General features: G+C 50.3%; 8 protein-coding genes across 8 annotated transcripts; 7 read left to right on the forward strand and 1 right to left on the reverse strand.

Moving 5' to 3' along the window:
- Positions 1–1,378: 1,378 nt before the first annotated feature.
- Positions 1,379–2,480, forward strand: INS49_007209 (uncharacterized protein; the record flags this gene model as incomplete). Its single annotated transcript, XM_043167974.1, has 4 exons — positions 1,379–1,483; positions 1,540–1,766; positions 1,825–2,171; positions 2,233–2,480. The coding sequence occupies 4 exons, from the start codon at positions 1,379–1,381 to the stop codon at positions 2,478–2,480; spliced, it is 927 nt and encodes a 308-aa protein (XP_043029118.1).
- A 1,164-nt stretch (positions 2,481–3,644) lies between these two features.
- On the forward strand, positions 3,645–5,247 carry INS49_007210 (uncharacterized protein; the record flags this gene model as incomplete). Its single annotated transcript, XM_043167975.1, has 3 exons — positions 3,645–3,722; positions 3,781–4,857; positions 4,912–5,247. The coding sequence occupies 3 exons, from the start codon at positions 3,645–3,647 to the stop codon at positions 5,245–5,247; spliced, it is 1,491 nt and encodes a 496-aa protein (XP_043029119.1).
- Positions 5,248–6,548: 1,301 nt separating this feature from the next.
- INS49_007211 (uncharacterized protein) lies at positions 6,549–7,504 on the forward strand (the record flags this gene model as incomplete). Its single annotated transcript, XM_043167976.1, has 6 exons — positions 6,549–6,744; positions 6,803–6,816; positions 6,866–6,893; positions 6,954–7,013; positions 7,088–7,240; positions 7,347–7,504. 6 exons carry the CDS (start codon positions 6,549–6,551, stop codon positions 7,502–7,504), a joined length of 609 nt encoding a protein of 202 aa, XP_043029120.1.
- Positions 7,505–8,819: 1,315 nt separating this feature from the next.
- On the forward strand, positions 8,820–10,185 carry INS49_007212 (uncharacterized protein; the record flags this gene model as incomplete). The annotated part of the gene is made up of 5 exons (XM_043167977.1): positions 8,820–9,114; positions 9,235–9,495; positions 9,573–9,578; positions 9,654–9,850; positions 9,943–10,185. 5 exons carry the CDS (start codon positions 8,820–8,822, stop codon positions 10,183–10,185), a joined length of 1,002 nt encoding a protein of 333 aa, XP_043029121.1.
- A 4,631-nt stretch (positions 10,186–14,816) lies between these two features.
- Positions 14,817–15,808, forward strand: INS49_007213 (uncharacterized protein; the record flags this gene model as incomplete). The annotated part of the gene is made up of 2 exons (XM_043167978.1): positions 14,817–15,265; positions 15,328–15,808. The coding sequence occupies 2 exons, from the start codon at positions 14,817–14,819 to the stop codon at positions 15,806–15,808; spliced, it is 930 nt and encodes a 309-aa protein (XP_043029122.1).
- Positions 15,809–16,739: 931 nt separating this feature from the next.
- INS49_007214 (uncharacterized protein) lies at positions 16,740–17,445 on the reverse strand (the record flags this gene model as incomplete). Its single annotated transcript, XM_043167979.1, has 3 exons — positions 16,740–16,743; positions 16,793–17,153; positions 17,253–17,445. The coding sequence occupies 3 exons, from the start codon at positions 17,443–17,445 to the stop codon at positions 16,740–16,742; spliced, it is 558 nt and encodes a 185-aa protein (XP_043029123.1).
- Positions 17,446–18,982: 1,537 nt separating this feature from the next.
- INS49_007215 (uncharacterized protein) lies at positions 18,983–19,628 on the forward strand (the record flags this gene model as incomplete). Its single annotated transcript, XM_043167980.1, has 2 exons — positions 18,983–19,316; positions 19,411–19,628. 2 exons carry the CDS (start codon positions 18,983–18,985, stop codon positions 19,626–19,628), a joined length of 552 nt encoding a protein of 183 aa, XP_043029124.1.
- Positions 19,629–20,253: 625 nt separating this feature from the next.
- Positions 20,254–21,527, forward strand: INS49_007216 (uncharacterized protein; the record flags this gene model as incomplete). The annotated part of the gene is made up of 3 exons (XM_043167981.1): positions 20,254–20,663; positions 20,737–20,899; positions 20,979–21,527. 3 exons carry the CDS (start codon positions 20,254–20,256, stop codon positions 21,525–21,527), a joined length of 1,122 nt encoding a protein of 373 aa, XP_043029125.1.
- Between the last annotated feature and the right edge of the window lie 749 nt (positions 21,528–22,276).

Below are 22,276 nucleotides of genomic sequence, written 5' to 3' on the forward strand. Positions count from 1 at the left end.
CCTCGTCGTAGCACATATATATGATCACAAGGGTTTCGCGTTCTTGCTACAATGCGTAGATCCCCCAGGCGGCCAAGGCTCCTCAGGGTAATCGGCCCGTGTGCCGCTCGACCGAGGATCTGCTGTAGGCACGTCAAAAACCGGACTCGACCACACAGCAACGCATAATTGTGTACCATTATATACTACCATCGTGTTAACATTAGGTAAATAGATGCAAAATGACGATTCTTAGTAGTGTTTTCATATTTTCAATGATTACCAGAATGAGTGGAGATATTAACTGTCAGAATTAGCTCAGCGTTGACCTGCCTAGGCATGAAACAAATCGATGTATGAAGAGATTCTGGCGACAGAATATTTCCAACAGAAGCTATCGCACTTACTTACGTGAGCCTTACTCTACATCTCATATAGAATGGTCCTCAACGGCCTCACAAATATAAAATTTGATTTCATATAAAGGTTGAACAAGATGATTGAGAAATCAAAGCAGACCTTGCTGACGGCCTGTCGTGCATCGTAGGGATCAGAACAAGGCAATGCTGATGCTTTGTTGGGCCTGGAAAGCGTGTGATCTCTCGTCCGCGTCTACTTGCGTTACGTCGTTCGAGCAAAGACAGGCCTGAAAAGTTGTTCCGCTTCGTATTGAGATTTCCAGAAATGGGGGCGTTGTGGCACGCCGGTTAATCTTCGGGTGATCGGGTGGAACGTGCACATGTAAGTGCACATGCATACGACAACATGCCAGGAGTGTTCAATTGCTACGCTCATTGGTCAGTCTCTGAGTCGAAGTCCAAAGAGTTGCATGCGGTGCTCAATAGGCTTTCCATTAGCGCGTGCTCCCTGAAAAGGAAATAGTTGAAGCTATTTCCATTCAGGGTAAAGAGGGTCACTCGTGGCAGGGATTGCTCTAGCTGCAGATCAGGCTGCACACCCTGCCAAGCACCCCGCACACGTAAGCAGCTAGCTGGGACTTATACCCTGCTTGGCCTGAGGGCGGGATTGCTGTACTCGAACCCACGCCCTGTGCTTGAGGAAAGGTATCGAAGCACAAACGGAGCCACACCTACGGAGGCCGAATTTTCGTATCCAGATAGACGCAGCGAAAAATCCGAATGGCTGCGCCGGGACTCTGCGACGAGAGTGAGAAAATAGGACGGATAAACCTAGACTGCTTCTGGTGTAAGCTGCAGCCCTACATGAGCTCTACCACCCAGCTCGCGCGGTTGCTTGACTGGTAGTCCAAGCTCCACATCTCATCCGCCGCGGCCTTGTATAAAATCTCAATCAAGATCCCCAAGATATTTTTCGTAATAACCTCTCGCCAACAGTGAAGGGTCAAGTATAACCTGCAAAATTCACAATCCACTTGACGATGGGTATTGTCGCTGTTGCCGGCGGATCTGGGCCCGTGGGTAGGACCATAGTTGATGCACTTGTGGCACACGGTAAACACAAAGTCCTCGTTTTCTCTCGCATTGTAAGTTGAGCCATTGACCCATGAAATTGGGTGCGTCACTGAATAATGACATTCAGGAGCGTCTGCCCGAAGAACAAGTCACCTACATCAATGCCGACTATAATGATGTTCAGGGCACGAGTGATGCATTGGAAGGTGCCGACGTGGATACTGTAATCTGCGCAATAGGCGTGGCGACCCCAGACACCAACAAGGCTCAACTCGATCTCATCAAGGCTGCTCAGCAGTCCAAGACCACTCGTCGGTTTGTGATCAGCAGCTTTGACATGCTACAGCGACAAGAGTAGGTGCGAACAACACAGGCTTGGAGTTGAAACGTGCTGACGAGTTTGCTTGGCTAGGTACATCGACATCAGCCCGCTTGCAAAGTATACATTTGAGGCAATTGATCTGCTCGAGCAGAGCGGACTCGAATACACGCGTATAGCCTGCGGCTGGTTCCTCGATTACTTTGGCATGCCATACTGGAAGACACATCTTCATCCATGGGTCAATGTACTGAACATGGAACGGCGGTGGGCGGCTGTTCCAGGCGACGGTTCGGCCAAGGCCAACTTCGTGACCACTCAAGACATGGCCAAGTTCGTGGCCAACATGATGGACTTGGGGTCGTGGTCCAAAGTGAGCACCATCGTCGGCGACTGCCTCACGATGAACCAGCTGGTAGAGATGGCCGAAGAAGAGCGCGGTAAGTATTCGCACCACGCTGTCCAGTGTGAACACTATGTGGGCTGACAAAACTATCCCAGGCTCCAAATTCAACGTGGCGTATGACAGCCTCGAAAAGCTGAAGGCCGGGAAAATTTCTTTCGCTTCTGAATTCCCGAACATAGATTTTGTGGCCGACTCAGAGGCCTTCTATGCGATGATTCACTACCAGGCTGGTCTCGGCCAGTACGAGGTGCCGACCAACGACACGCTGAATGAGAGGTTTCCTGAGCTGAGTATCACGCACGCGAGAGAGGTCATGAGCGTATGGAGAGGAAGACAGGATTAGTGAATCACATCGGTCATATGGCGCGTTCCAACAAGTGCGGCACAGTGGCACAGGTTCTCAGCCGATCATAGATAATCGTTCATCAGTCAGATCTCTCTCCGAAGCGTTCCCATAACACGCAAGATATAAGCGTAGAGCAGCCACTATGCTCATAGTCGTCAGGCTTTCCAACAATGTCATACTCTTCTAAATCAAGCGCCATACCAACTAGTGACTTTACTGGCTTTGCCCCTCAACTGCCACTACCATTATCAAATATGTAGTCCTTGACTGATATCTTGATATGCCCGTCATTCTTTGAATTGTGTGAAGTACGATGATGCTTCCCTTTGTGCAGAGCCAGAATTCGACCCAAATATCAACAAATGACACAAACTGCACAACCTGACCGATAAGGGCCAGAACTTCTTCATCAAATCCTCTCGAGGCACTTCCCAACAGCCTTGTGGTCGAATGCGTGCGTTGCCAGAAGTGCTGGCCATTTGCCTCTGCCCCTGACCCTTGTCAAAGGCCCCTGGCCCATGTCCAAGATCTGCCGCGAGTGCAGGTGCACGCGAAAGCCCACGGTGGACCTTGAAGCCGTCAACAAGACTTTCACAACGGCAAGGTTGAAATATGATTGCCCAGTGGTCTTCAGTAAGCCTGTCAGCATGTCGTCTTTCTATATGGAACGAGCCAACTATGAAATCTACAACCTACAGGTATGTAGGTCCAAGGAAAGCTCTAAACCAGGTACGCGCCTCACGGAGAATGCAGCCGACGCTCGCGAATCAAGTGGAGAGCTGCCAGACGCGTGAGCCCGGCAGTTGGTGTTTCCCGCGGAAGCAGACCCCAATGTTGTATAGCGGCAGTCCATGCCGGCCTCTGCTCCGTCTCGCGGCGTCCGTCCTAGCCCGGCCAGGTCAATATGCCCGATCCCTGCAACAAATGGGCGACAGCGTATTTGACAGCCTCTGTCGTTGCATTCGTCGTTGCATTGGGATAAGATTCGCACTCGTACTTCAGATATCAGCCCTCGGCCGCGCTCCAGGATTCAGCCGTCCCGCTAAAGCGCGACCCTCGTGGCTTCTGCCAGTCTATGTAAATAAATCCGCCTGTAATTGCCCAGATCGATCCTCTCTGCAAATGGTGTGAAGCCCGGTGCAGCACGAGCACCCCACAACCATGATTCCGGACGACATGCTCTCCATGCGCAGCTTCAAGACCGTCCTGGTTTTGCTGGCGGGCTTCGTGGCCTGGAGGGTAAGCCTCGACGAGCTCTACAATGTACAGTGCAGACTCTGACTTGAGCATACACCAGATCATTTACGCCCTCTTCCTGTCGCCACTGCGTCGAATACCAGGCCCTCTGTTGTCCAAGGTCACCTACAAGTGGCTTCTGTTGGTCGAGCTCGCGGGCAAGAGAACCAGGACGGTAGCGGCCCTCCACGACCAATATGGCCCCGTCGTGCAGCTTTCCCCCGATGAGATCAGCTTCAACGCTATCGACGTCGTGGACCAGATTTACGGTCAGAATACCGACTTTGCCAAGGCACAATGGTATAAGCGCATGACCCGCGGGGGCGTCTTCAACGAAACCGATATTTCCATCCACAGGCACAAGCGCAGGATGCTGAACCACGTCTTTGCGCAGTCCAGCGTCAACGACATGGAGCCCACCATCCGGCACGAGATGCGCAAGCTGCTCGACCGCATCGAGGAGCGACGCCAAAAGGAGCCGATTGATATGCGCCACTGGCTGCGCATGCTAGCTTTCGACGTCTCCACCATGGTCTTCTTCGGTCAGGCCGCGGGCGGCCTTGACAGCCATCAGATTCCGCAGTACGTCAAGGATCTAGACAACGCCTTCTTGATCTGGGACCTGCGGGGCCGCTTCCCAACAATGTCCTGGCTGTTTGCCAAGCTCCCACTGAAGTCGGTCCAATTCTTCTTCCAGTCAGATGACCGCATCTACGAGTACGGCGCAGAGCGGTTCCAGCAATACATTGACAAATACGGCCGGACCTCGCAGCGCAAAGACCTATTGACCAAGCTCATCCGCAAGGAGCCGGGACAAGACGATGGTCTTACTGACGAGCAGATCTCGGGCGAAATCGCCAACCTGACCTTCGCGGCGACCGACACAGCAGCGCTTACCCTGCTCTACCTGTTCTGGGAGCTGGCACAAATGCCCGAGCTCCAGCAGCAGCTTCGAAACGAGCTCAGCGCTGTGCCCATGCACAATGGAATCCCAGAGCACAAGCACCTGTGGAATCTTCCCCTGCTCAATGCAGTCATCAACGAGACCTTGAGGAAGCACTCTCCCGTCGTTATGGGTCTTCTCCGCGAGGTGCCCCCAGGTGGAAGGGAAATGGAAGGTTACTTCATTCCCGGCAAGGTGAGGAATTACCCGGCCGCGTAATATGCTCAACTGACTTATCGAAAACTACAGACTGTCGTGTCAATGCCGTCATACACTGCGCATCGAGACCCCGAGGTATTCCCTGAACCAGAAGCCTTCAAACCATCTCGCTGGCTCGAGACAAATGGTGGCACCGAAGAGATGAGGAAGCTGTTCATGCCCTTCACCAAAGGTACTCGGCAATGCCTGGGTCAGTCGATGGCCATTTTTGAGATGCGCATCATTATCGCCACGTTCATCAAGAACTACGTCCTAGGCATTAGCAGGAAGACGAGGCCGGAGGATATGGATTTTGTGGATTACTTTTTGATGATACCCAAGGGTGAGCACATTTGGTTCGACCTTGCTTCAGCTGAGAATGCATGACAGCACATTGAAATGAGACGATGTATGCATACACACACTTAATCCAAGCTTCTTTATCCGGTAACTAACCGTTTAGACTCACTACTCCCCTCTCTGGTAGTCGGTTCTATCTGTGTTGATGTCGCATCAGTTAATCGCTTTATGTGCGTAATTGTTCCCTAGAATAAGCTTTGCAACCTGGCTATCTCAGGCTCTTAAAGAATAATGCAGAGATTCGTAGAGCAAAAAACAGAGGGTATAAAGGTACATAGTAGCACTTAACTAAGGCCAAATTGCACGCCCAAATCGCAAGCCTAGTTTACACACCCGATCCATACACCTACTTCGCATGCCTATCTATATACTCAATACCTACGCTTGAATCCGTAAACCTATATACGTAACGTACAAGTGTTTTCGGCAATGTTTGCGCTAATACTGCAGCTTAGAGTGCAGCTTGGCATTTATCTGGGTGATCACGTTTATTTAGTGGGTATCGATTTGAACAATGCTAATTTCAACCGTCTCTCGGTCGACGTTGCCATATTCTCAGCAACTAGGAAATATTCAGCGTGACATGACATGTTTCGAGATTGTTACTCAACCCAGAACCATTTTATATCCACCAGGTGGCCCACCTATGCCTCGTTTCACCTCCACATGTGGATGGATGCCAAGACCACGGGCATCCATGGACAAGCATTCCACCAATTATAGCTTCTCCGAATGTTGTTTCACGCGCGCCTAGATTTTCAACGACGAACAAGTGATCTTATTAAAGTTAGCGAGGGGAAGCTTCGAAAAGCTTGGCTTTGTGTTTGTCTCCTTGCTGAGCTCCGCTTCAGAACAGCTTCTTGCTGTGGTTGTCCGTTGATCATCTCGTAATCGCCAACATCTACCTACATAGGTTGGAAAGAAGAAAGAAGAGTGGAAGCTGGATGCTGTTCCCATACCCTACGGAGGGTCGCACAGAAATAAGCAAAGTGGAATGATCACTTCCAATTTGGAAAAAGAGCTGTCGACGGCGGGTCAAACCGCCCCTTTTCATAACCAACACGGAGTGACTCCGGGCCCGGTCCAGGATGTCTCTGCCGCCGACACGTGCATATAAGGGGCATCGTGCTAAGGAATGGTCGGAAGGTTCCCCTCAATCTATTGCTTTTCTCACTGTACAACTCAAGTGACACACTCTTTTTTGCTCTCACTATAACCTGGCTGCTGTTTGTCTGCCTATAATTCCATTCGTTTACTGTACACGCAATCGCGTTTACTTAGACATACAAGATCCACGAGACTGCTTGAAGCATTCCAAAAACACCACAATGTACTCCAAAGTCGTCCTTTCTGCTCTTGCCCTGGCCATCCACGGCGCCGCAGCCCAATACGATGATTGGTCCTTCGGCAACATGTTCACGGTCGGCCCTGTCTCGGGCAATAGCAACTGGATCAAGAAGGCCACATGGTCCCTCACCCCCCACCTCCTCCCACCGACTCCACCGCGCCCAACGGCGATGATATGTTCGCCTCTATCTGGATTGGCGTTTCCCCGACAGTTTCCTCTGGCACACTCGTGCAGCCGCTCTTGAACTGGTCCGTGAACCAGAAGTCACAGGGCTGCGACGCGGCCGACGACGAGTAGTGTGTGAATGCTAGCACGTTCACTGGTGGTATGTATTCTGTTCAAGAGCCCGAAGGTGCAGATGCATATGGCTAATAATTTCCTCTAGAGGAGCAGGTCGCTCAGCCTTACGTGCCGGTGCCGAAGGCTTCTTTGCTCAGCTTTGAGAGTAAGTTCACATGCGTTCCACAAGCCACCTGATGCTTCTTCGGCCAGGACACCTAGCTGAGACTTCGATTATAGTCGATACCACTGAGGACAAGAAGGCCTCCCAGAAGATCTGGATTGACGGCAAACTCGTGTCGTCGCAGACGGACACCATGGACGGATACCCAGCCTACCTGTACTCCAGCAACGAGTGCTACAAGAACCAGTGTGGCTCTATCAACGCTTACTGTAAGCCGCCTCCGCCGTCCCTGTGAGACACAGGGTGCTTGTCCGTCATCCGATATCCAGGTCCTTGTTTAGATTGACCACTTGACTGACCTGTGCTTTCTGCCAGCCTGGGATAACGTAACCATCACCCTTAACGAGGCCGACGAAAGCTTCGGCAAGGCATTCCAGCCTACCGGCGCCAGCGGAAGCTTCTCAACCTCGGACAATGGCAAGACTTGGACCGGAACCGTCAAGATTGATGCCGACCACTTCCCCGCCAATTAAATTGGCCATGAAGAGCATCCGATCCTGTTCCAACTTGTTGAAAGATGGGAACTCTTGATATATGAGACTCAGGACTCGAAGAGATTTTGTTCGGGAATGGTCAGGATATACTCAATATATCCCACATGGCCTGGATCAGAGTATTGTTTATGCTTGTATCTATAGCACTTGTTTGAACCGAATATATGCCAACAGATCTCAAACATTGGCTATTAAAAAAGCAACTCCACCTTTAAACAACCTATGAATTACGATGCAATGGGAGACACAAATTTGATGGGCAGCCACGCTTTCTCAAAGACTCCAGCGCGAGGCATAGTCTAGTACTGGACGCCATTTTTTGACGACTGCCAGTGCTGCTAATTCCATCAGGCTACCCGGCATGCTTCAGGAACCACTCACGAGTCCCCTGTTTGAGCTTTTCCGCTTCTTTGTGGGACACATTGAGATGGAATGCAAGTACACTATCTTTCGCTAAATGACCGGGCTCAATTTAAAATTCGTCATGCACCCACTTCCCTGCCAAGAGTATAATCGGCTAGCTCGTGTGAGCTTCAAACGTGCCGACGACCCGCCGGCTATCGCTCCTACACCTTTTGGGCCGACAACCAGAACACATGCCGCGAGATTTTATAATAATACAAGTCAAGAACTAGTTGAACATTGAAGTGTCGCTGAATCTTCCAATCGAAGGGCGTTGTTCCGGCGATCGCGTTTGCCCAGCACGGTTTGCCTCGGTCGCGATCTGCACGAAAATGGCATCACCATACTCTCATATGTCATAAACGTGGGGGGGGTTGCAGATGGAAAGACGAATGGGGGTTGGCAAACATATTCAGAGGCGTTGATACACTGGCGTTGGAAATGTAAGACGAATTTGTGTGTGTTATCTAGGTTTATCCCAGGATGCCGGAACCCGAGTTCAGTCAATCGAACCCCAGATCACGCAATCCCACCTCCGACGTCCACCAACGAGACTAGAAACATGCTTCACCTATAGAAGAGGGCAACTCTCATTCTAAAAGCAGTGCTTTACCACTGGTGCCTCAGACACCTTGGTCGGCAGACTATGGGGTGGCTGGCAGCCACAAATGGGCTTGCAAAAGATTGCGCGATCGTCCCGCCGTAGATTGGAGCATCAGGAGCAAAGGGTTCTATATGAGGTCTATATAAACAGTAGAATCCGCCGTCATACCTGAAACTTGAGCTCTTACCCTTCCTGATTGCCGAATAGAAAGCCTGATCCTTTTCCTCATCCAAGTTGTGACCAGAATACACTGCTACTACGTCCATCGCGCTCATAAGAGTTTGCAATATGGCCCCATCCGCCACCGAGACAACCATCACGGTTGTTGAGAACGTCAAAAGCGCACTGAAACCTTCCACAAAGGAGGAAAATGGAAAGAAAAATGGACAGTCAGCGGAGACCGATGCGCGGCCCAAGCTGGAAGTCAATCATCGCCAGCCACTAAAACTCAGCGGTGCCCTGGACCAGTTCAAGGCATTCGATGTGACCCCTGTCATCGGGCGCGAGTTCATCGACGTTGACCTCGCCACATGGCTTCGAGCTCCGAACTTAGACGAGCTGATCAGAGACTTGGGCATCACCAGTAGGTCGCATTCTCTCCCAAGTTGGATATCATTGTAGATCTCTGCCCTTGTAGTGGAGCTGGGGTAGTTATAAGGCATCCGGGAACCTCAGAACTGACTTGGTTCCCTCTTTGTTTCAGTCTCACAGAGGGGTGTTGTCTTCTTCCGGAAGCAGGACAACATCACCGATGATCTCCAGAAGGAGCTCGTGCAGCGTCTAGGGGAGCTGACGGGGAAGCCCGAAACTTCCAAGCTGCATATTCACCCAGTGAACAACGCAGCAAGGGAGCATGGGGGCAAGGACGATGGGATCAGCGTCATCTCGTCTGAACAGGCAAAAAGCTCTACTCTGATCGCTACAAATCGATCAACAATAACAACCGCCAATCCGCAAAGCACCTGTTGCACTTGGATATTACCTTCGAAAAGGTTCCTAGCGACTATGCCTTGCTGAGACTGACTCAGTTGCCAAAAACAGGTGGAGGTATGATAATGTCTCCCCTGACTGAAGGCCCATAACCCCGGCAAGCAAGTATCGCCAGCTGACAGGATCCTTCAGATACCCTCTGGGCCTCGGGATACGAGCTCTATGACCGCATCTCACCAACACTCAGGAGCTTTCTCGACACACTCACGGCATACTATGACCAGCCAGACTTCAACGCAGCAGCCGAGAAGAACAGCTTCAAGCTGTTCGCCTGCGCGCGCGGCGCCCCCGAGAACATCGGCGACGTCCTGGAGGCCATCCACCCCGTCGTGCGCATGAACCCGTGACGGGCTGGAAGTCCGTGTTCGCCGTGGGTCACCACGTCAAGCATATCCATGGCCTGTCTGATGACGAGTCCAAGTACTTCTTGGACTGGTTCGTCCGCCTGATTGTTGAGAACCATGACCTGCAGGTTCGCCACCGATTGAACGACGTAAATGATCTCGTCATTTGGGACAATCGCAGCGTCTATCACTCTGCTACGCCAGACTACGTCGGTGAAGAGGGTCTGGGCGAGAGAAAGGGGTCTCGGGCTGTCAGTCTGGGGGAGAAGTCTTACTTTGACCCACAAAGCAAGAGCAGGCGGGAGGCCAAAAGGACCTAGTGATTCTCCCATTTCGAGGTTGGTACCTAGTTGGTGCTTCAAAAATATGTCTATAGCGATCGCCTGGGATATGCGATCGCCAATAATTTCGTTGAGAACGGGACCCGGCAAACTTAGTGGAACTTCATGTCACGTAATATTTGAATACCTATCGTTGTTACAAATGAGACGTTCTGTTACATTTAATGAAGCATCTCATCGTTAACGCACGTAAACCGCCTGCATAATGGGTAATGTCCAAAGCCACCTCACTCTTGAGCAGCTCAATGCACCCATCGACGCGTAGAAAATGGGGTTTGGAGCCATACTCATTCCAGAACCCCAGCCGATTTATAGACCAGAGCCATGAACATGCGTTCATTATTGTTGTCTATCTCTACCATTACTACCGTTGGTTTTCATTCCTGACCGAACGAATCGCTTGGCCTTGAGCCATGTCAGAAGCACTACTCATCCTTTTCCCGGCCTTGGCCTGGCTCGCTTCCTTTCTCATCCGAATATTCAGGGTTTACCCAACGGTGGTCTGTCCACTCGATCAGATCGGCCGATTCTTTTGCGGAGATGCGACTCTCGGGCTCATATCGAAGCAGCTCTTGCATAGGATGAGGTAAGCATTTCAAGCACTCGAAGTCGTAGTCCGTATGCTCGTCCTGTTCGTACTTCCAGCTCGTTTCTTCGTCTTCGTCGGTATACGTTGACACAAGACTCTGGTGACGAGTTTCAAACGTATCCACAAACTTCTCCGAAGGTGTGATGGCTTCTATTTGTTTCGGCTGTTAGTATCACCGGAAGCAAAGAAGAGGTTGATCAATCACTCATCGGTACCGAAGTGACCACGATGGCGAACGGGAAAAGTTCACCATCGTCGTCTGCAACACGGTTCTGCTTTCGAATTTCCTCGAAAGTAGACCGCCATCCTTCAGGTAGCGGTCCTACCTTCTTGATCACTTGTTCGAGAAAAAAGTTTTTATCATTATAACGAGCCCCAAAGATAGGCTCTTGGTAAACCAGGTTGTAGATCTAGAGATGTATTTGCGTGAGTACATAATCAGAAACAAAGTCAAATAAGGTTCTGATTCATACCACACAACCAGCTCTCCACAAGTCGAGTTTATAGCTCAACGAGCCAATGAAGAAGGTTTCGGGTGCTCTAAGGTCGATAGACTGCGGCATCACTTCTTGAGGGACGGTCTGTTCGACTGGGAAAGCCGCACCCCAGTCGATGAACCTAATGTCTTCTTCAGGTCCATCATCCCATAGTCCCCATCGAGACGTTGCTACTAACTCTTTGGGGACATGCGGTGAAGGGAGAAGTCCCTTGGCCTTGGCTACATAGGGGTCGCTAAGTACAGTGAGAAGGTCGTCATCTTCATCATCATCTAGAATTGAGTTGCAGGTGAAGGCGATGTTCGAAGCTGAGATATATATATTGAGGAGAAGCCAGTTAGCGGATGACTAGGAAAAAGGCCGACTGGTGACCAAAGTTGAACAGCTTCTAACCTCCGTGTGCTAGACCAGCCTGATGACTAAAGTCCACACCATCAAGAATCTGTCTCGAGGCTCGCAAGATCGTATCTGGCCGTAGTACCTGCTCAAGATCTCGTTAAACGCTTATTACGTTGCTGAGTGAGGGACCAAGAAGTTCTGTGACGAGGCAGTTGTGCGTTGCATTGGGACCATGATGGGCAAAGCAATCGAGCAGCCTAACGTAAGGCCTAGGTTGGTCTTGCGGTCCTTGCAGATAATGATTATCGAGTGATCTCAACTTGACCACTTCTGGGTCAGAATCTAGTCCCATATCTGAAGACGAAGCCCTCTTGATCTTGATGGAAACGAAGTTTCTTCTTGGCACGCTTGACTGGCTTCCGTGATTGTCCGACGCCAACCAGACGGTGGAATATCCACCGTAGCCTAATTTTCGAATTACGGTGTAGCGAGTATCTCGGAAGGTATCTCCCAAGGCCACTGGGTGGAAAAAACCGGGGACGTAGTGTTCCAATGGTTCGTGTTGGTGTATCTGACCGGTGTCGTCATCGTACAATGTCCAATGCGCTGGTTCTGCCGGTACTGAACTTGCGATTGGAGGATGAGAGCTAGATGAGGCCATTCTATGCTCGTTGCTTCTCCCGAGACGTATCTCTTCTTAATTGTTCTCGTGGTGGGTTGTCATCATAGCCTGACGGGGGGGACTTAAGCCCAAGTACTAAGTAGGTGGATGGCAGGCTATATGCACCGTGCGAGTACCGGCTGAAGTATGGAACAAAAGAATCAGAAGCTACTACTACTCAATTCTTAGAAAATCGACGGGGACCTCATCGAGGAATATTGAAGGAAAGCATTAGAGAGAAAGAGTCTTTCACGGCGAGGATACAAACTTGCTTTTCAGTTGTGCCTCATTGACGGAGAAATGGTGGGTTCCAAGCTGAATGTCTGCTTAGTAACTCATGGATGACCATTAATCGAGATCCACTGCTAACATACCCACATTGCAACAACTCCCCGTCAAAACGAGGCGAAGCCGTGGAAATGACTGTTGTTGGCTGAGCTACTGGGATGCATTGTGGCGACTTTGACACTGTAAGGCTTGTCGCCGGGGTCAATGCAACTCTATGTCAAGTTCCACACTCAGTGAGCACCACCTCCTATCCCGGGAGTTTTACTTTGACAGCAGCAATGGTCTTTCTGTACCCATCCTTAAAGCTTTACCGGTAACTAGGAAGCATCCTCAGCGGTCCAGTGCAGAAACAACCAGTCGCCGAGGCCAAACACCTGATTCGAGCAAGCCCTGAAATGGAACTATCATTTTTCGCGCTCGTAGAACCATGTCATGAAAAAAATCGTAAACCCGATATCAAACTGTAAAGATACGTCCGGACATCCACGATGAAGGTGTGTTTGGGGGGGGGGATCCTCTGAGAATAAATATTGGAAACAACGGCACAGGGCTTAGTGTGTAGCCCGAGATAGACGACGAACGTGATGCAGGGATTCTCGACGTCCCGCGCAGTCGAGAGCCTGCCCTGCCAGGCACTCGTGGTCATGGGGGTGCTACAAGGGTGTAGGAGATCATGAGTTCGTAAGGATGTAGGGCTGGTTATTGGGCTTATGGGTCGATCATTGCACGTGCCACGCCCTTCACTGATCTCATCTAGGTAGCGTGGCAGTGATACTAGTACACAGTCACCATTCCCAGGGATTCAAAATATGGGTTAGCGCACTTGGTCAGCCTACTAGTACTTTCTGCATTCCTTCGTCCCGCAAAAGAACTTGATTCTTTCTGCTTCTACCCTCGCGCTCACAGATTGTGCGTTCCCTCACCTTACAGGCCCTTGTATTGTCTCCTGCCAGGCAATTCAAGTGAGATATCGTTGCCTCTTGAGGTTACACTCTTACTTATCAAAGCAAACGGGCGACTTCTTTAACCGTGTTGGTACTCTCGCGTTTGCGTGGAGAGAGGAGATGGGTCAATTTTTGAGGTCTCCTCACCTACTGCAACTGGATGCTATGGAGCTGGGAGATATTACGCGAGCAGAAAGCCCCACCTGCAAGGTCCTCATTGAGTCTTTTCTTGCTGAGATCGATCAATTCGATAATTAAATCATCAGATTCAACGCAATACTACATATAGATTCACTAGAACTGATCATGAAGCGCACTGTGGGACCGGACAGTGAAAGGCAGGGAGGCCACCTGCAGTCAAAACAGTGAGCCACTTCATGGAGTCTCTGTCATCATTTAAGATTGTGTCTCAACGCAACTCGATCTTGGCATTTAGTCTTTGACCGGCAGCGGTGAGCTGACTGAATCTCGACCAACACATAAATTGAAGGTGATTGATAATGTTGGTCACCGGTCTGGTGCTCTAGTCGGGGGTATACCAAAGGCTGACCCGAGGCGCAGTTTTTCAACGGAGGGTTGATCATTGTTAGCCCAGCGAAGTCGACGGTACTTTTGAGCTTTTGAGACACTATATCATTCATCTTACAGTCCACGCAGCTAATCCTGATAGTAGCGTCAACATGAAATGTCCAAGGATTACGCCGAAGTCACAACGTGATGAGGACATCAAGCAAAGGATAGCACTGGCTAACAATTGAGGGGGGTTGACTGAATACATGCTGGTACTCTAGATTAGGAATCATGATGAAGATCCCGTGCACTTAAAGAAATCCTTTTCAGTAAGCCAAAAAGATTCTTGTGATCTTCAGATGAATTCTGGGATAACGTGAGCTTACTCGAAAGCAAATGGGAAGGCACGAGGCGGCCGCATGCGAATTCCCTTTCGGGCATTGCGGATTCAGTCAGGCGTTCTTGGCAAACATTCGGTCTAGAAAAAAGCAGCAGGATTGCCAAGCAGAGTGGAAGAGTTGGTGTTATGAGGCGCAGTATATCATCACATCTATTGATTGAGAAGTAAGCAGATACTGTGAGATATATGAACCACCTGATCCGATGACGGTATGGGTTTGCGTAGGCGCGAATTCTGGGTGATCCGCACAACTATATAAACCGTCAATGACAGCCCGGTTGAGGAGACCTGATTCTACGTATTGTCCAGATTCTTAAGACAAAGACACCGATCTCTTTGAAGAATTTTCAATAACATTCTTTTTTGACCAAAATCACTCATCATGGAATCTGCAGAGCACTCATCCCAGCCAAACCTCATCAACCCAGTCACTCGCTACGAGGACTTCAAGTTTGAGTTTCCCCCGAACACCTACCCCAAACAGGTCCTTCAGACAAGCTTCAAGTACCCGCCGGACTGCGGAGAGAAGAGTTATGTTGGGAGTGGTCGTCTCAAGGGTCGCCGTGCTCTTGTCACTGGAGGTGACTCAGGCATCGGAAGAGCCGTTGTCATTGCTCTAGCTCGAGAGGGAGCTAAAGTGGCGATCAACTACCTTCCCGAGGAGGAGCCAGATGCCAAGGATCTCGCACAATTCCTGGACAAAGATCACCACGTCAAGAACGACCTGATCAGAATCCCGGGAGATCTCAGGAGCAAGTCCTTTTGCTACGAGCTCGTCCACAAAGCAAGCGAAAAGCTGGGCGGGCTTGACCTCGTCGTGAATAACGCTGGGTGAGCGAATTTTGTCGCCCAGGTCTCCCGCAACATCAATACTAGTACTGACTGTGCGACAGATTCGCCGCCAAATTTGAGGATTTTGACAAGCAGGACCCCGAAGTGTGGGACCACATCTTCAAGGTCAATGTTTACGCAGGTCTGCACATCACCCAAGCAGCTGCACCGATTCTTCCTCCAGGGTCTTCCATCATATTCACCGTGTCGTCCGTGGGCATTTCTCCCCAGCCTGGAGTGATTGCCTACTCAGCTACCAAGGGCGCGCTCCGCAACTTTGTCAACGGCGCCGCATCAGAGCTCATCAAGAAAGGCATCAGAGTCAACGGCGTCGCCCCGGGTTTCACGTACACCCCAGCGCTGGTGATGGCCGGGTTAAAGGAGGATGAGGTTGATCAGCTAACCTCTACGATAGAGCCAATAGGACGTCTTCAGCAGCCGGCTGAACTGGCTCCTGTGTACGTGACTCTGGCAGATGTTCAGGCATCTTACGTCTGTGGCAGCATTTATGGAACTCACGGGGGTATCTTGGCTGCCTATTAGAGCTTTGGAACGTGGAAGAGAATCTTAAATAATAGCGTTGGATGCTTAGTCTATTAGGCTAGCTAACGTCTATTCTACGGGAGGGAAGGCCCTTATTTATAGTTATTATCTTTCATACAGTAGCAAACATATGGGGAAAAGGATATCCCGTATTAATAATAGCCTAGATATCTAGAATATTCCAACAGAGAATCGATGGACTGTAGGAATGGCTGCAAATAGCTCGTGTTGTCGCTCTTTTAAATGTTCAGTTAGCAAGTTTGAATTATTGAGGATACGAGCAAGGGCGGTCTGGACTATGCGTTGGCAAATATAGCAAAACTGAATAAATGCTTTCCGCCTAAATTGGTCAGTGATACACATTATGGAAGATTCGACTTGCTTGCTAGCTGGAGTGCCCTGGAAACACGCCCCGTCCAAAAGCGTTGCTGTGGCGCCCTCAGAGTGGCGAACCATTTACGTTTCACAAAACAAAAAGAGGAACCTGACGCAATCCAGCCAACAGGCGGTTTCTCCAGTGGTCCTGGCAGCGTGAATTCTATTCTCAATAGTGCGGACATCATTCATACGGAGACAGATCCCAACATTGCAATATCATATCAGAGGTCAAGTTCACTTTCAATTAACTTGCGGTGAAGTCGTACCTTGGATAAGAGGGTGTAGTGAGTATCTATGTATTAAATTTCCGTTCAGTGCGGTAGTGCATGATTCATAACTCCGTTTCTGTATCGCCTTCAGGTGGAATGAAATTGAAAGCCGCCATCAGTATAACCTACAAACGAGAATATCTCTTCAACCTTCAGGAAGGGAGATGACACTGCAAGTCTCACGGGTAGGTTTGTCTCATCCAGTGAATGCTAACAGCGACAAGATCCAACTTATCACTTGGAAAAGCGACAGCCATGAACCCACAGCAGCAGCAATATCCTGTTCAGCTTGTGATCAGTGTTGGAAATCGGAAGGAGCTTTGAGAAACATACCGACCAAACCATCTCACGCTGTACAGAAACAACTTCTCTCTCAAAGGTCGGAAATTGGATCAACAGAGTCACGTGGCATGGGCCGTAGTAAGGCTCCGAAGGATTATCAAGGTCGCACGTCAACCTTTTTGACGGCACAGAGGAGATGCTGGTGAGTTGGTACTCGTAGGCAGGTTGTTTGCCGGCCATCTCCATTCGTCGAAGGTCCAGGCTAATGGACACCATGGATGAGGCGTCGATGAGTTGGAGGCGGGTATAACCATACTCGAGACTTTCCTCCAAGGAGAGCATCGGATCCCAAATGGCTAACCAGAGACTGGGTGAGAAGGACTGGAACGAGTCCCCAAAAGCCCTAGTCGTATTGTCTATACAGCGTGCATTATTGTTAGTATGTGTGAATGTATAATAGATTCTCCGTTCGGCATTGTGGGTGTTCTCTTGCAAACAAGAGTGGGGCTACTTACATTTAAAAAATGCCTGTGCCAGCACCGGCGTTGTCGGGATCACGTTTACCATACTTTCCGTCGTGATCCAGGCGAGTTTATTGTAACTTGTATTCCTCCACTGAAGTCGCGTGATTGCATCGTCCCAGTTGGCACCGCAGTTGCAGCTGTCGCCAAACTCGACCGCGTCACAGGTCGCGACGCCCTGCCTCATCCAACCAACAAAACACTTTGGTGGGCTATCCAGCGTGAGCTCTGCCTGTGATGTCCAGTTCACGTCCTGCAACACTGCAAATGAAGGGTAATACGTAGACGGCTAATCTGTGCGTTAGACAGGACCAGCCTTGGCAATAAGGGCGTGGTAAATATATGTTGATACTTACAACCTGGTCTCTTGTTGTAACAAGCACTTGCCTAAGTAAGGATGGTCTCCATGTTGTCCAGAATAAAAGTGGAAGAATGGCTCCAGTCAGGGTCGCTGTCCACACCGTGTTGAGCAAATTTGGAGTCAGCGATCGGCTCTGGGCTGTCCTCTTCCAGCCTATTGTCCCATGGCTGTACATCCCGACAATTTCTTGTCTGTACATCCCGGCAATTTCTCGCATTCCCAGCAAGATCGCCATAATCATCACCAAATCCAGAGCCCCAAAGAAAATCCAAAAGAACACTGCGTCTGAGGTTCTGGGCCAGCCCAGTATCAGAACCAGGCATGATGCCAGAAGGCAGCCAATTAAGACTTGCACAATGAACTTGTTCAAACACGAGACCAGTGCGTTCAACGACATGACCCTGGAACTCGTCTCAGTGGGAATTCGAAACAAAGTTCAATAATGGAGTATGACTGGTGTTAGCATGGAAAAGGTGTTCGGGCAACTAACACTTGCGCAATCATCCCTTTCCACCATAATGCCAATGCGTTCAACCGGAAGGCGCCGGAAGCCATCTTGTTGGAAATCCAAGTAAGGATCAGCACCTGACTATCAAGGATGCTAGCTTGGAAAGGCGTTTGGGATGAACGGGATGGGCTCAACTATGATGAGGTGAGGACGAACATCGTTCAAAGTCAATGGAACAATGCTCAGGCCCCTTCTCAGCTGAAAACTTCTCCTCGTTTTCCAGCTTGAATTAATTGCGTGGCCCACCGGTTGCCGCTGTGTTCCTTCGTATCCCTCCAGGGTGGGTGGTAGAACTACATCGGTCAGCCTATAATTGTCACGTTCAAGCGCTGTGAGGGGACACGAAACTGTGATTGGCGAATATACTCACGGGTAATAAATCAAAGCAGCCGGGCATGCACGGGTGAAGATCCATGTGAGTTATCATCGCCCACTCGAGGTCATGAGCAGCAGCCTGTCAGCCATGAAGTACCCAACGCAGTGTGGCTCGGCATTTTTTGAAGAGATAGAACAACATTCCCGTTCTTTTGTGCACTGCCTCGAATCATCGTGCAGAATTTAAAACGGAACCGGACGTTAGAGACCGGTGAAGCAGACTGGGTGTTTGCAGCGCCCCCAATTCCGTCAAATTTCGGGGGCGGGCTGTGATCGTGCTTGCAACCCAATCATCGGGGTCTGCTCGCCAATTTCAGCCCTAGGCAGCGTCAACCGAATCAGGCTTTGCTGCGGCGGGATGTGCTGAGTATATCATGGGACAGACCTCTTCTCCAAGGCAACGAGGCAGACCAGCTCGAGCACGACGATCATCAAGCTTTTGCCACCAACCTTGAGCATCGCTAACTACCCAATCACGAGATGGCTTACCACAAGACTTACCACCTTTTTTTGATTCTCATCACGTTGTCATCAGCACAACGACTGTTCATCGACACCATCCCGGCGTATTCAGAACTTCCGGTTTGTGCGAAAGACCAGCTGCGAACGGTTGTCAAAAACATGGTTAATGGTTGTGGAGATGGGAAAAAGACTACCTCCTACAGCTGCTTCTGCACCGACAGCTCGTCGCACTTCTCCCAAGTCATCAGCACCAAGGTGGCTTCGGCGTGCCTGCCCGAGACCACGACTGCTGTGGGGGCTGCCGCCGATGTCTTCTCGAGCTATTGTGCATTGGGGTCCAACGGCACTTCTAGTAAGCAACAAAAAGCTTGACCTCGTATTTCACTCCGGTAGATCTCTTGTGAAACGTATCGGGGCTATACCTCACGCTGATCGCAAACAATCAGTGGCAGTTAACTCGACAACGGCGCCGGCCACAACCACCCAAACCGCGACGTCCCACATCAGCATCACATCACCTGGGACGATGAGTCCAAGCCGCGCAAGCTTGCCACCCTTACCGACGGAGACAGCCAGCAGCGGAAGTGAGAGGAAGCAACAATCTGGGATTTACGGTGTTGTTCTGGCTTTGCATCTCGTAGCCCTGCTACTTCAGAAACTTTGATTTGCTGAATCCATCAAAGGGAGGGCTCTGATGAATTTCATTTCCGCGAAGACCACAGGAAGCATCTGACATGGAACCGATCAACGTCTGAGGATGCCGCTTGTGGTATGTTTTGTCGAACTTCGGGCATGTAGTTGAGTTTAAAGATCCAATATAAGTATTTAGTTATCCAGTGTATCCGACGGGTGAGATTGCAAGCACTTCGGGGCTTAGGCAGCTTATTCTCGGGGAACTTGTAGGATTCGGCCCCTGCAGTAGATTGCATCCCGAGCTGGAAGGAGAACATGGCTGAATTTGATGCTGTGTAGCGGTTGCATTCCAACCCCTTGCAATCTTATACTTTCTTCTTTTCATTCCAGTCCTGCGGAGATACTTGAGCAATTGGCTCCTATCGGGCACGATTGTGCCTTGTGTCGTCATTACCAGTAAGCCTTGACATTGCATGACGCGTGCAAATCACCTACGTGTGACACAGGTTGAAGGGTAGGCTCCGCTGGCTGCTGTGTATAGTATTTGATCAAATATATAAGGGTAGAAGTGGCCTCAGATAACTGCCGATGAATCAAACCCACATCACTGATCAATCAAGCCCACAACTTCCAACGCAATATTCGTGAACTACAAGATGAAGACTGCCTTCGCCCTCGCCCTCTTGGCCGCCATCGCGCGGCCAGCAACTTCTCTCACTCTTCGACGCGAGAATTCCACGACCAGCGCGAATTCTATGTCGTGGATGGGAACTAATCTGTACTATCTGCAAGGCCTCTCTGACTCGGACCAGGATGCCTACATCGGTCAGATGGCCGCGGATGGAGCAAAAGTGGTGCGGGTCTGGGTCAATGCCCAAAACGAAGGAGCCTGCCAGAAGGGAAGCCGGATCGCCGTCACCGTGCCTCCTCTTGAGTCCACCATCGGAAAATACAATGATAAGACTCTGGACGCACTCGACAAGGTGATAGTGAAGCTGAGCAAAAACGGAATCAAGGCTTTGATCTCCCCGCACGATGCCAACTCTCTTTTGGGTGACTACCGAAAGTCCGTACTACCCATCCCCCCCCCCCCGGCCGGGACCCAGGGGGTGCTATCAAGACTAACTCGGATTCTGCAGGGATGTTTACTATGATACCTGGGGTTCCGGATACTTCTACGAAAAACAGGAAGCATTCGACGCTTACGATGCTCGCTTGACCCATATACTCAATTACAAGGGCGCGACATCGGGCAAAGTATGGAAAGAGTGGAGCGAGGCCATCATGGGCTTCAACCTGCAGGTACATATTTTCCGTCTTGTCCACTACCTAGTGTCGAAGCGTCCCCCATGGCTCAAACTAACTTACACCACCTGCGCAGAACGAGCCCATGTCGCCCAAGCTGTCCGAATGCACCGGCGGCGACACGCACGGCTGGATCTGCGGCCGGGCGACGCACATGCGCAAGGAGCTCGGCCAGAACAACCCCATCATCGTCACCTCGGGCGGCATCGGCGGCGACTTCAGCCACGGCTGCACCTTCATCGAGGCCGCGACGAAGTGCGCGGCGCTCGACGCCATCGCGGTCCACCGGTACGCATCGGTCCCCGGCAACTGGGCGTCCAGCGCCAAGGACTGGGTCAAGCAGGCCGGCGGCAAGCTGGTCTACCTGGAGGAGTGGGGCATCAACGCGGCCAAGTACGACCGGAGCAAGACCTTCCCCAGTGAGGCGGCCGACATGGACTCGGTCGGCTTTCCGAGCTTGTACTGGCAGATCATCCTGCCTGATGTCAAGGGGTGCGAGTACGACCCGGCCAAGGATTCCGGTGATCATTTCGGGATCGTGTATGACTCTGGAGTTGATATCTCCGGCCCTATGCACAAGGCTGCTCAGACCCCTGCCCTTCAGGACTGGGCAGGCATCGTTTAAGCAATTAGAGAGATACTGGAGTGGAGGGCCAGCTCATTGGCTTGCCCCCCTCATTTTTTTTTTCTTTGTTTAGGAGGATGTACAGCCATAGTGGGATCCAAGCTGAGAGAACAAGATAGCAGCATAGAGTCTAGAGTCTGAAAGATGGTGAATAACAAAGTCTTTACATTGACCTTTTAGTCTGTTCTAACTCAAGATCGTACTAAACATTTTGAGGCCAGATTGCTAGTGGAGGGAACTTATGGAGCTTTACGTGGAAAGGAACGTCATATAATACGGTGTAAGTAAGCAAGCATAAGAATGCATATTGAAGCTGAACTAAGCGAATATGTTCTAGTATACTGTTTTTCTTTGCTTATCACTGTCATTCCAACATGTGATAATGAAGAGGAATACTAGTAATGTCTTCAACCTTCGTCTCAAAAGTCTATCCATTAATACCCTAATAGTACCGTTTACTATTTAAACAAGGCGAGAATCCATTTTCCCTGTGAAGATATAAGGCTTGATGACTTTCCGCCTCTTTATGGAGCTATTGTTGTGGACGAGCCTGGATACTTTAGGATCACTCTCTTGGTCCGTGACAAGCCTGGGTCGAGTGTGATCTAACAATTCGATATTCCGACATCAGTCATTTTACTCAAACCACGAAGCAAAGGCACTACAGTCGCTGTTTCAAAAGAGACCAGAGAGCCCATTTTGGGTAACGATAAGTTGAAATCTGAAGGCAAGCTTTCAGGAGTTACTGG

This window comes from Diaporthe citri, assembly GCF_014595645.1.
Source record: "Diaporthe citri strain NFHF-8-4 chromosome Unknown scaffold_2, whole genome shotgun sequence".
In the NCBI taxonomy this organism is placed as follows: Eukaryota; Fungi; Ascomycota; class Sordariomycetes; order Diaporthales; family Diaporthaceae; genus Diaporthe; species Diaporthe citri.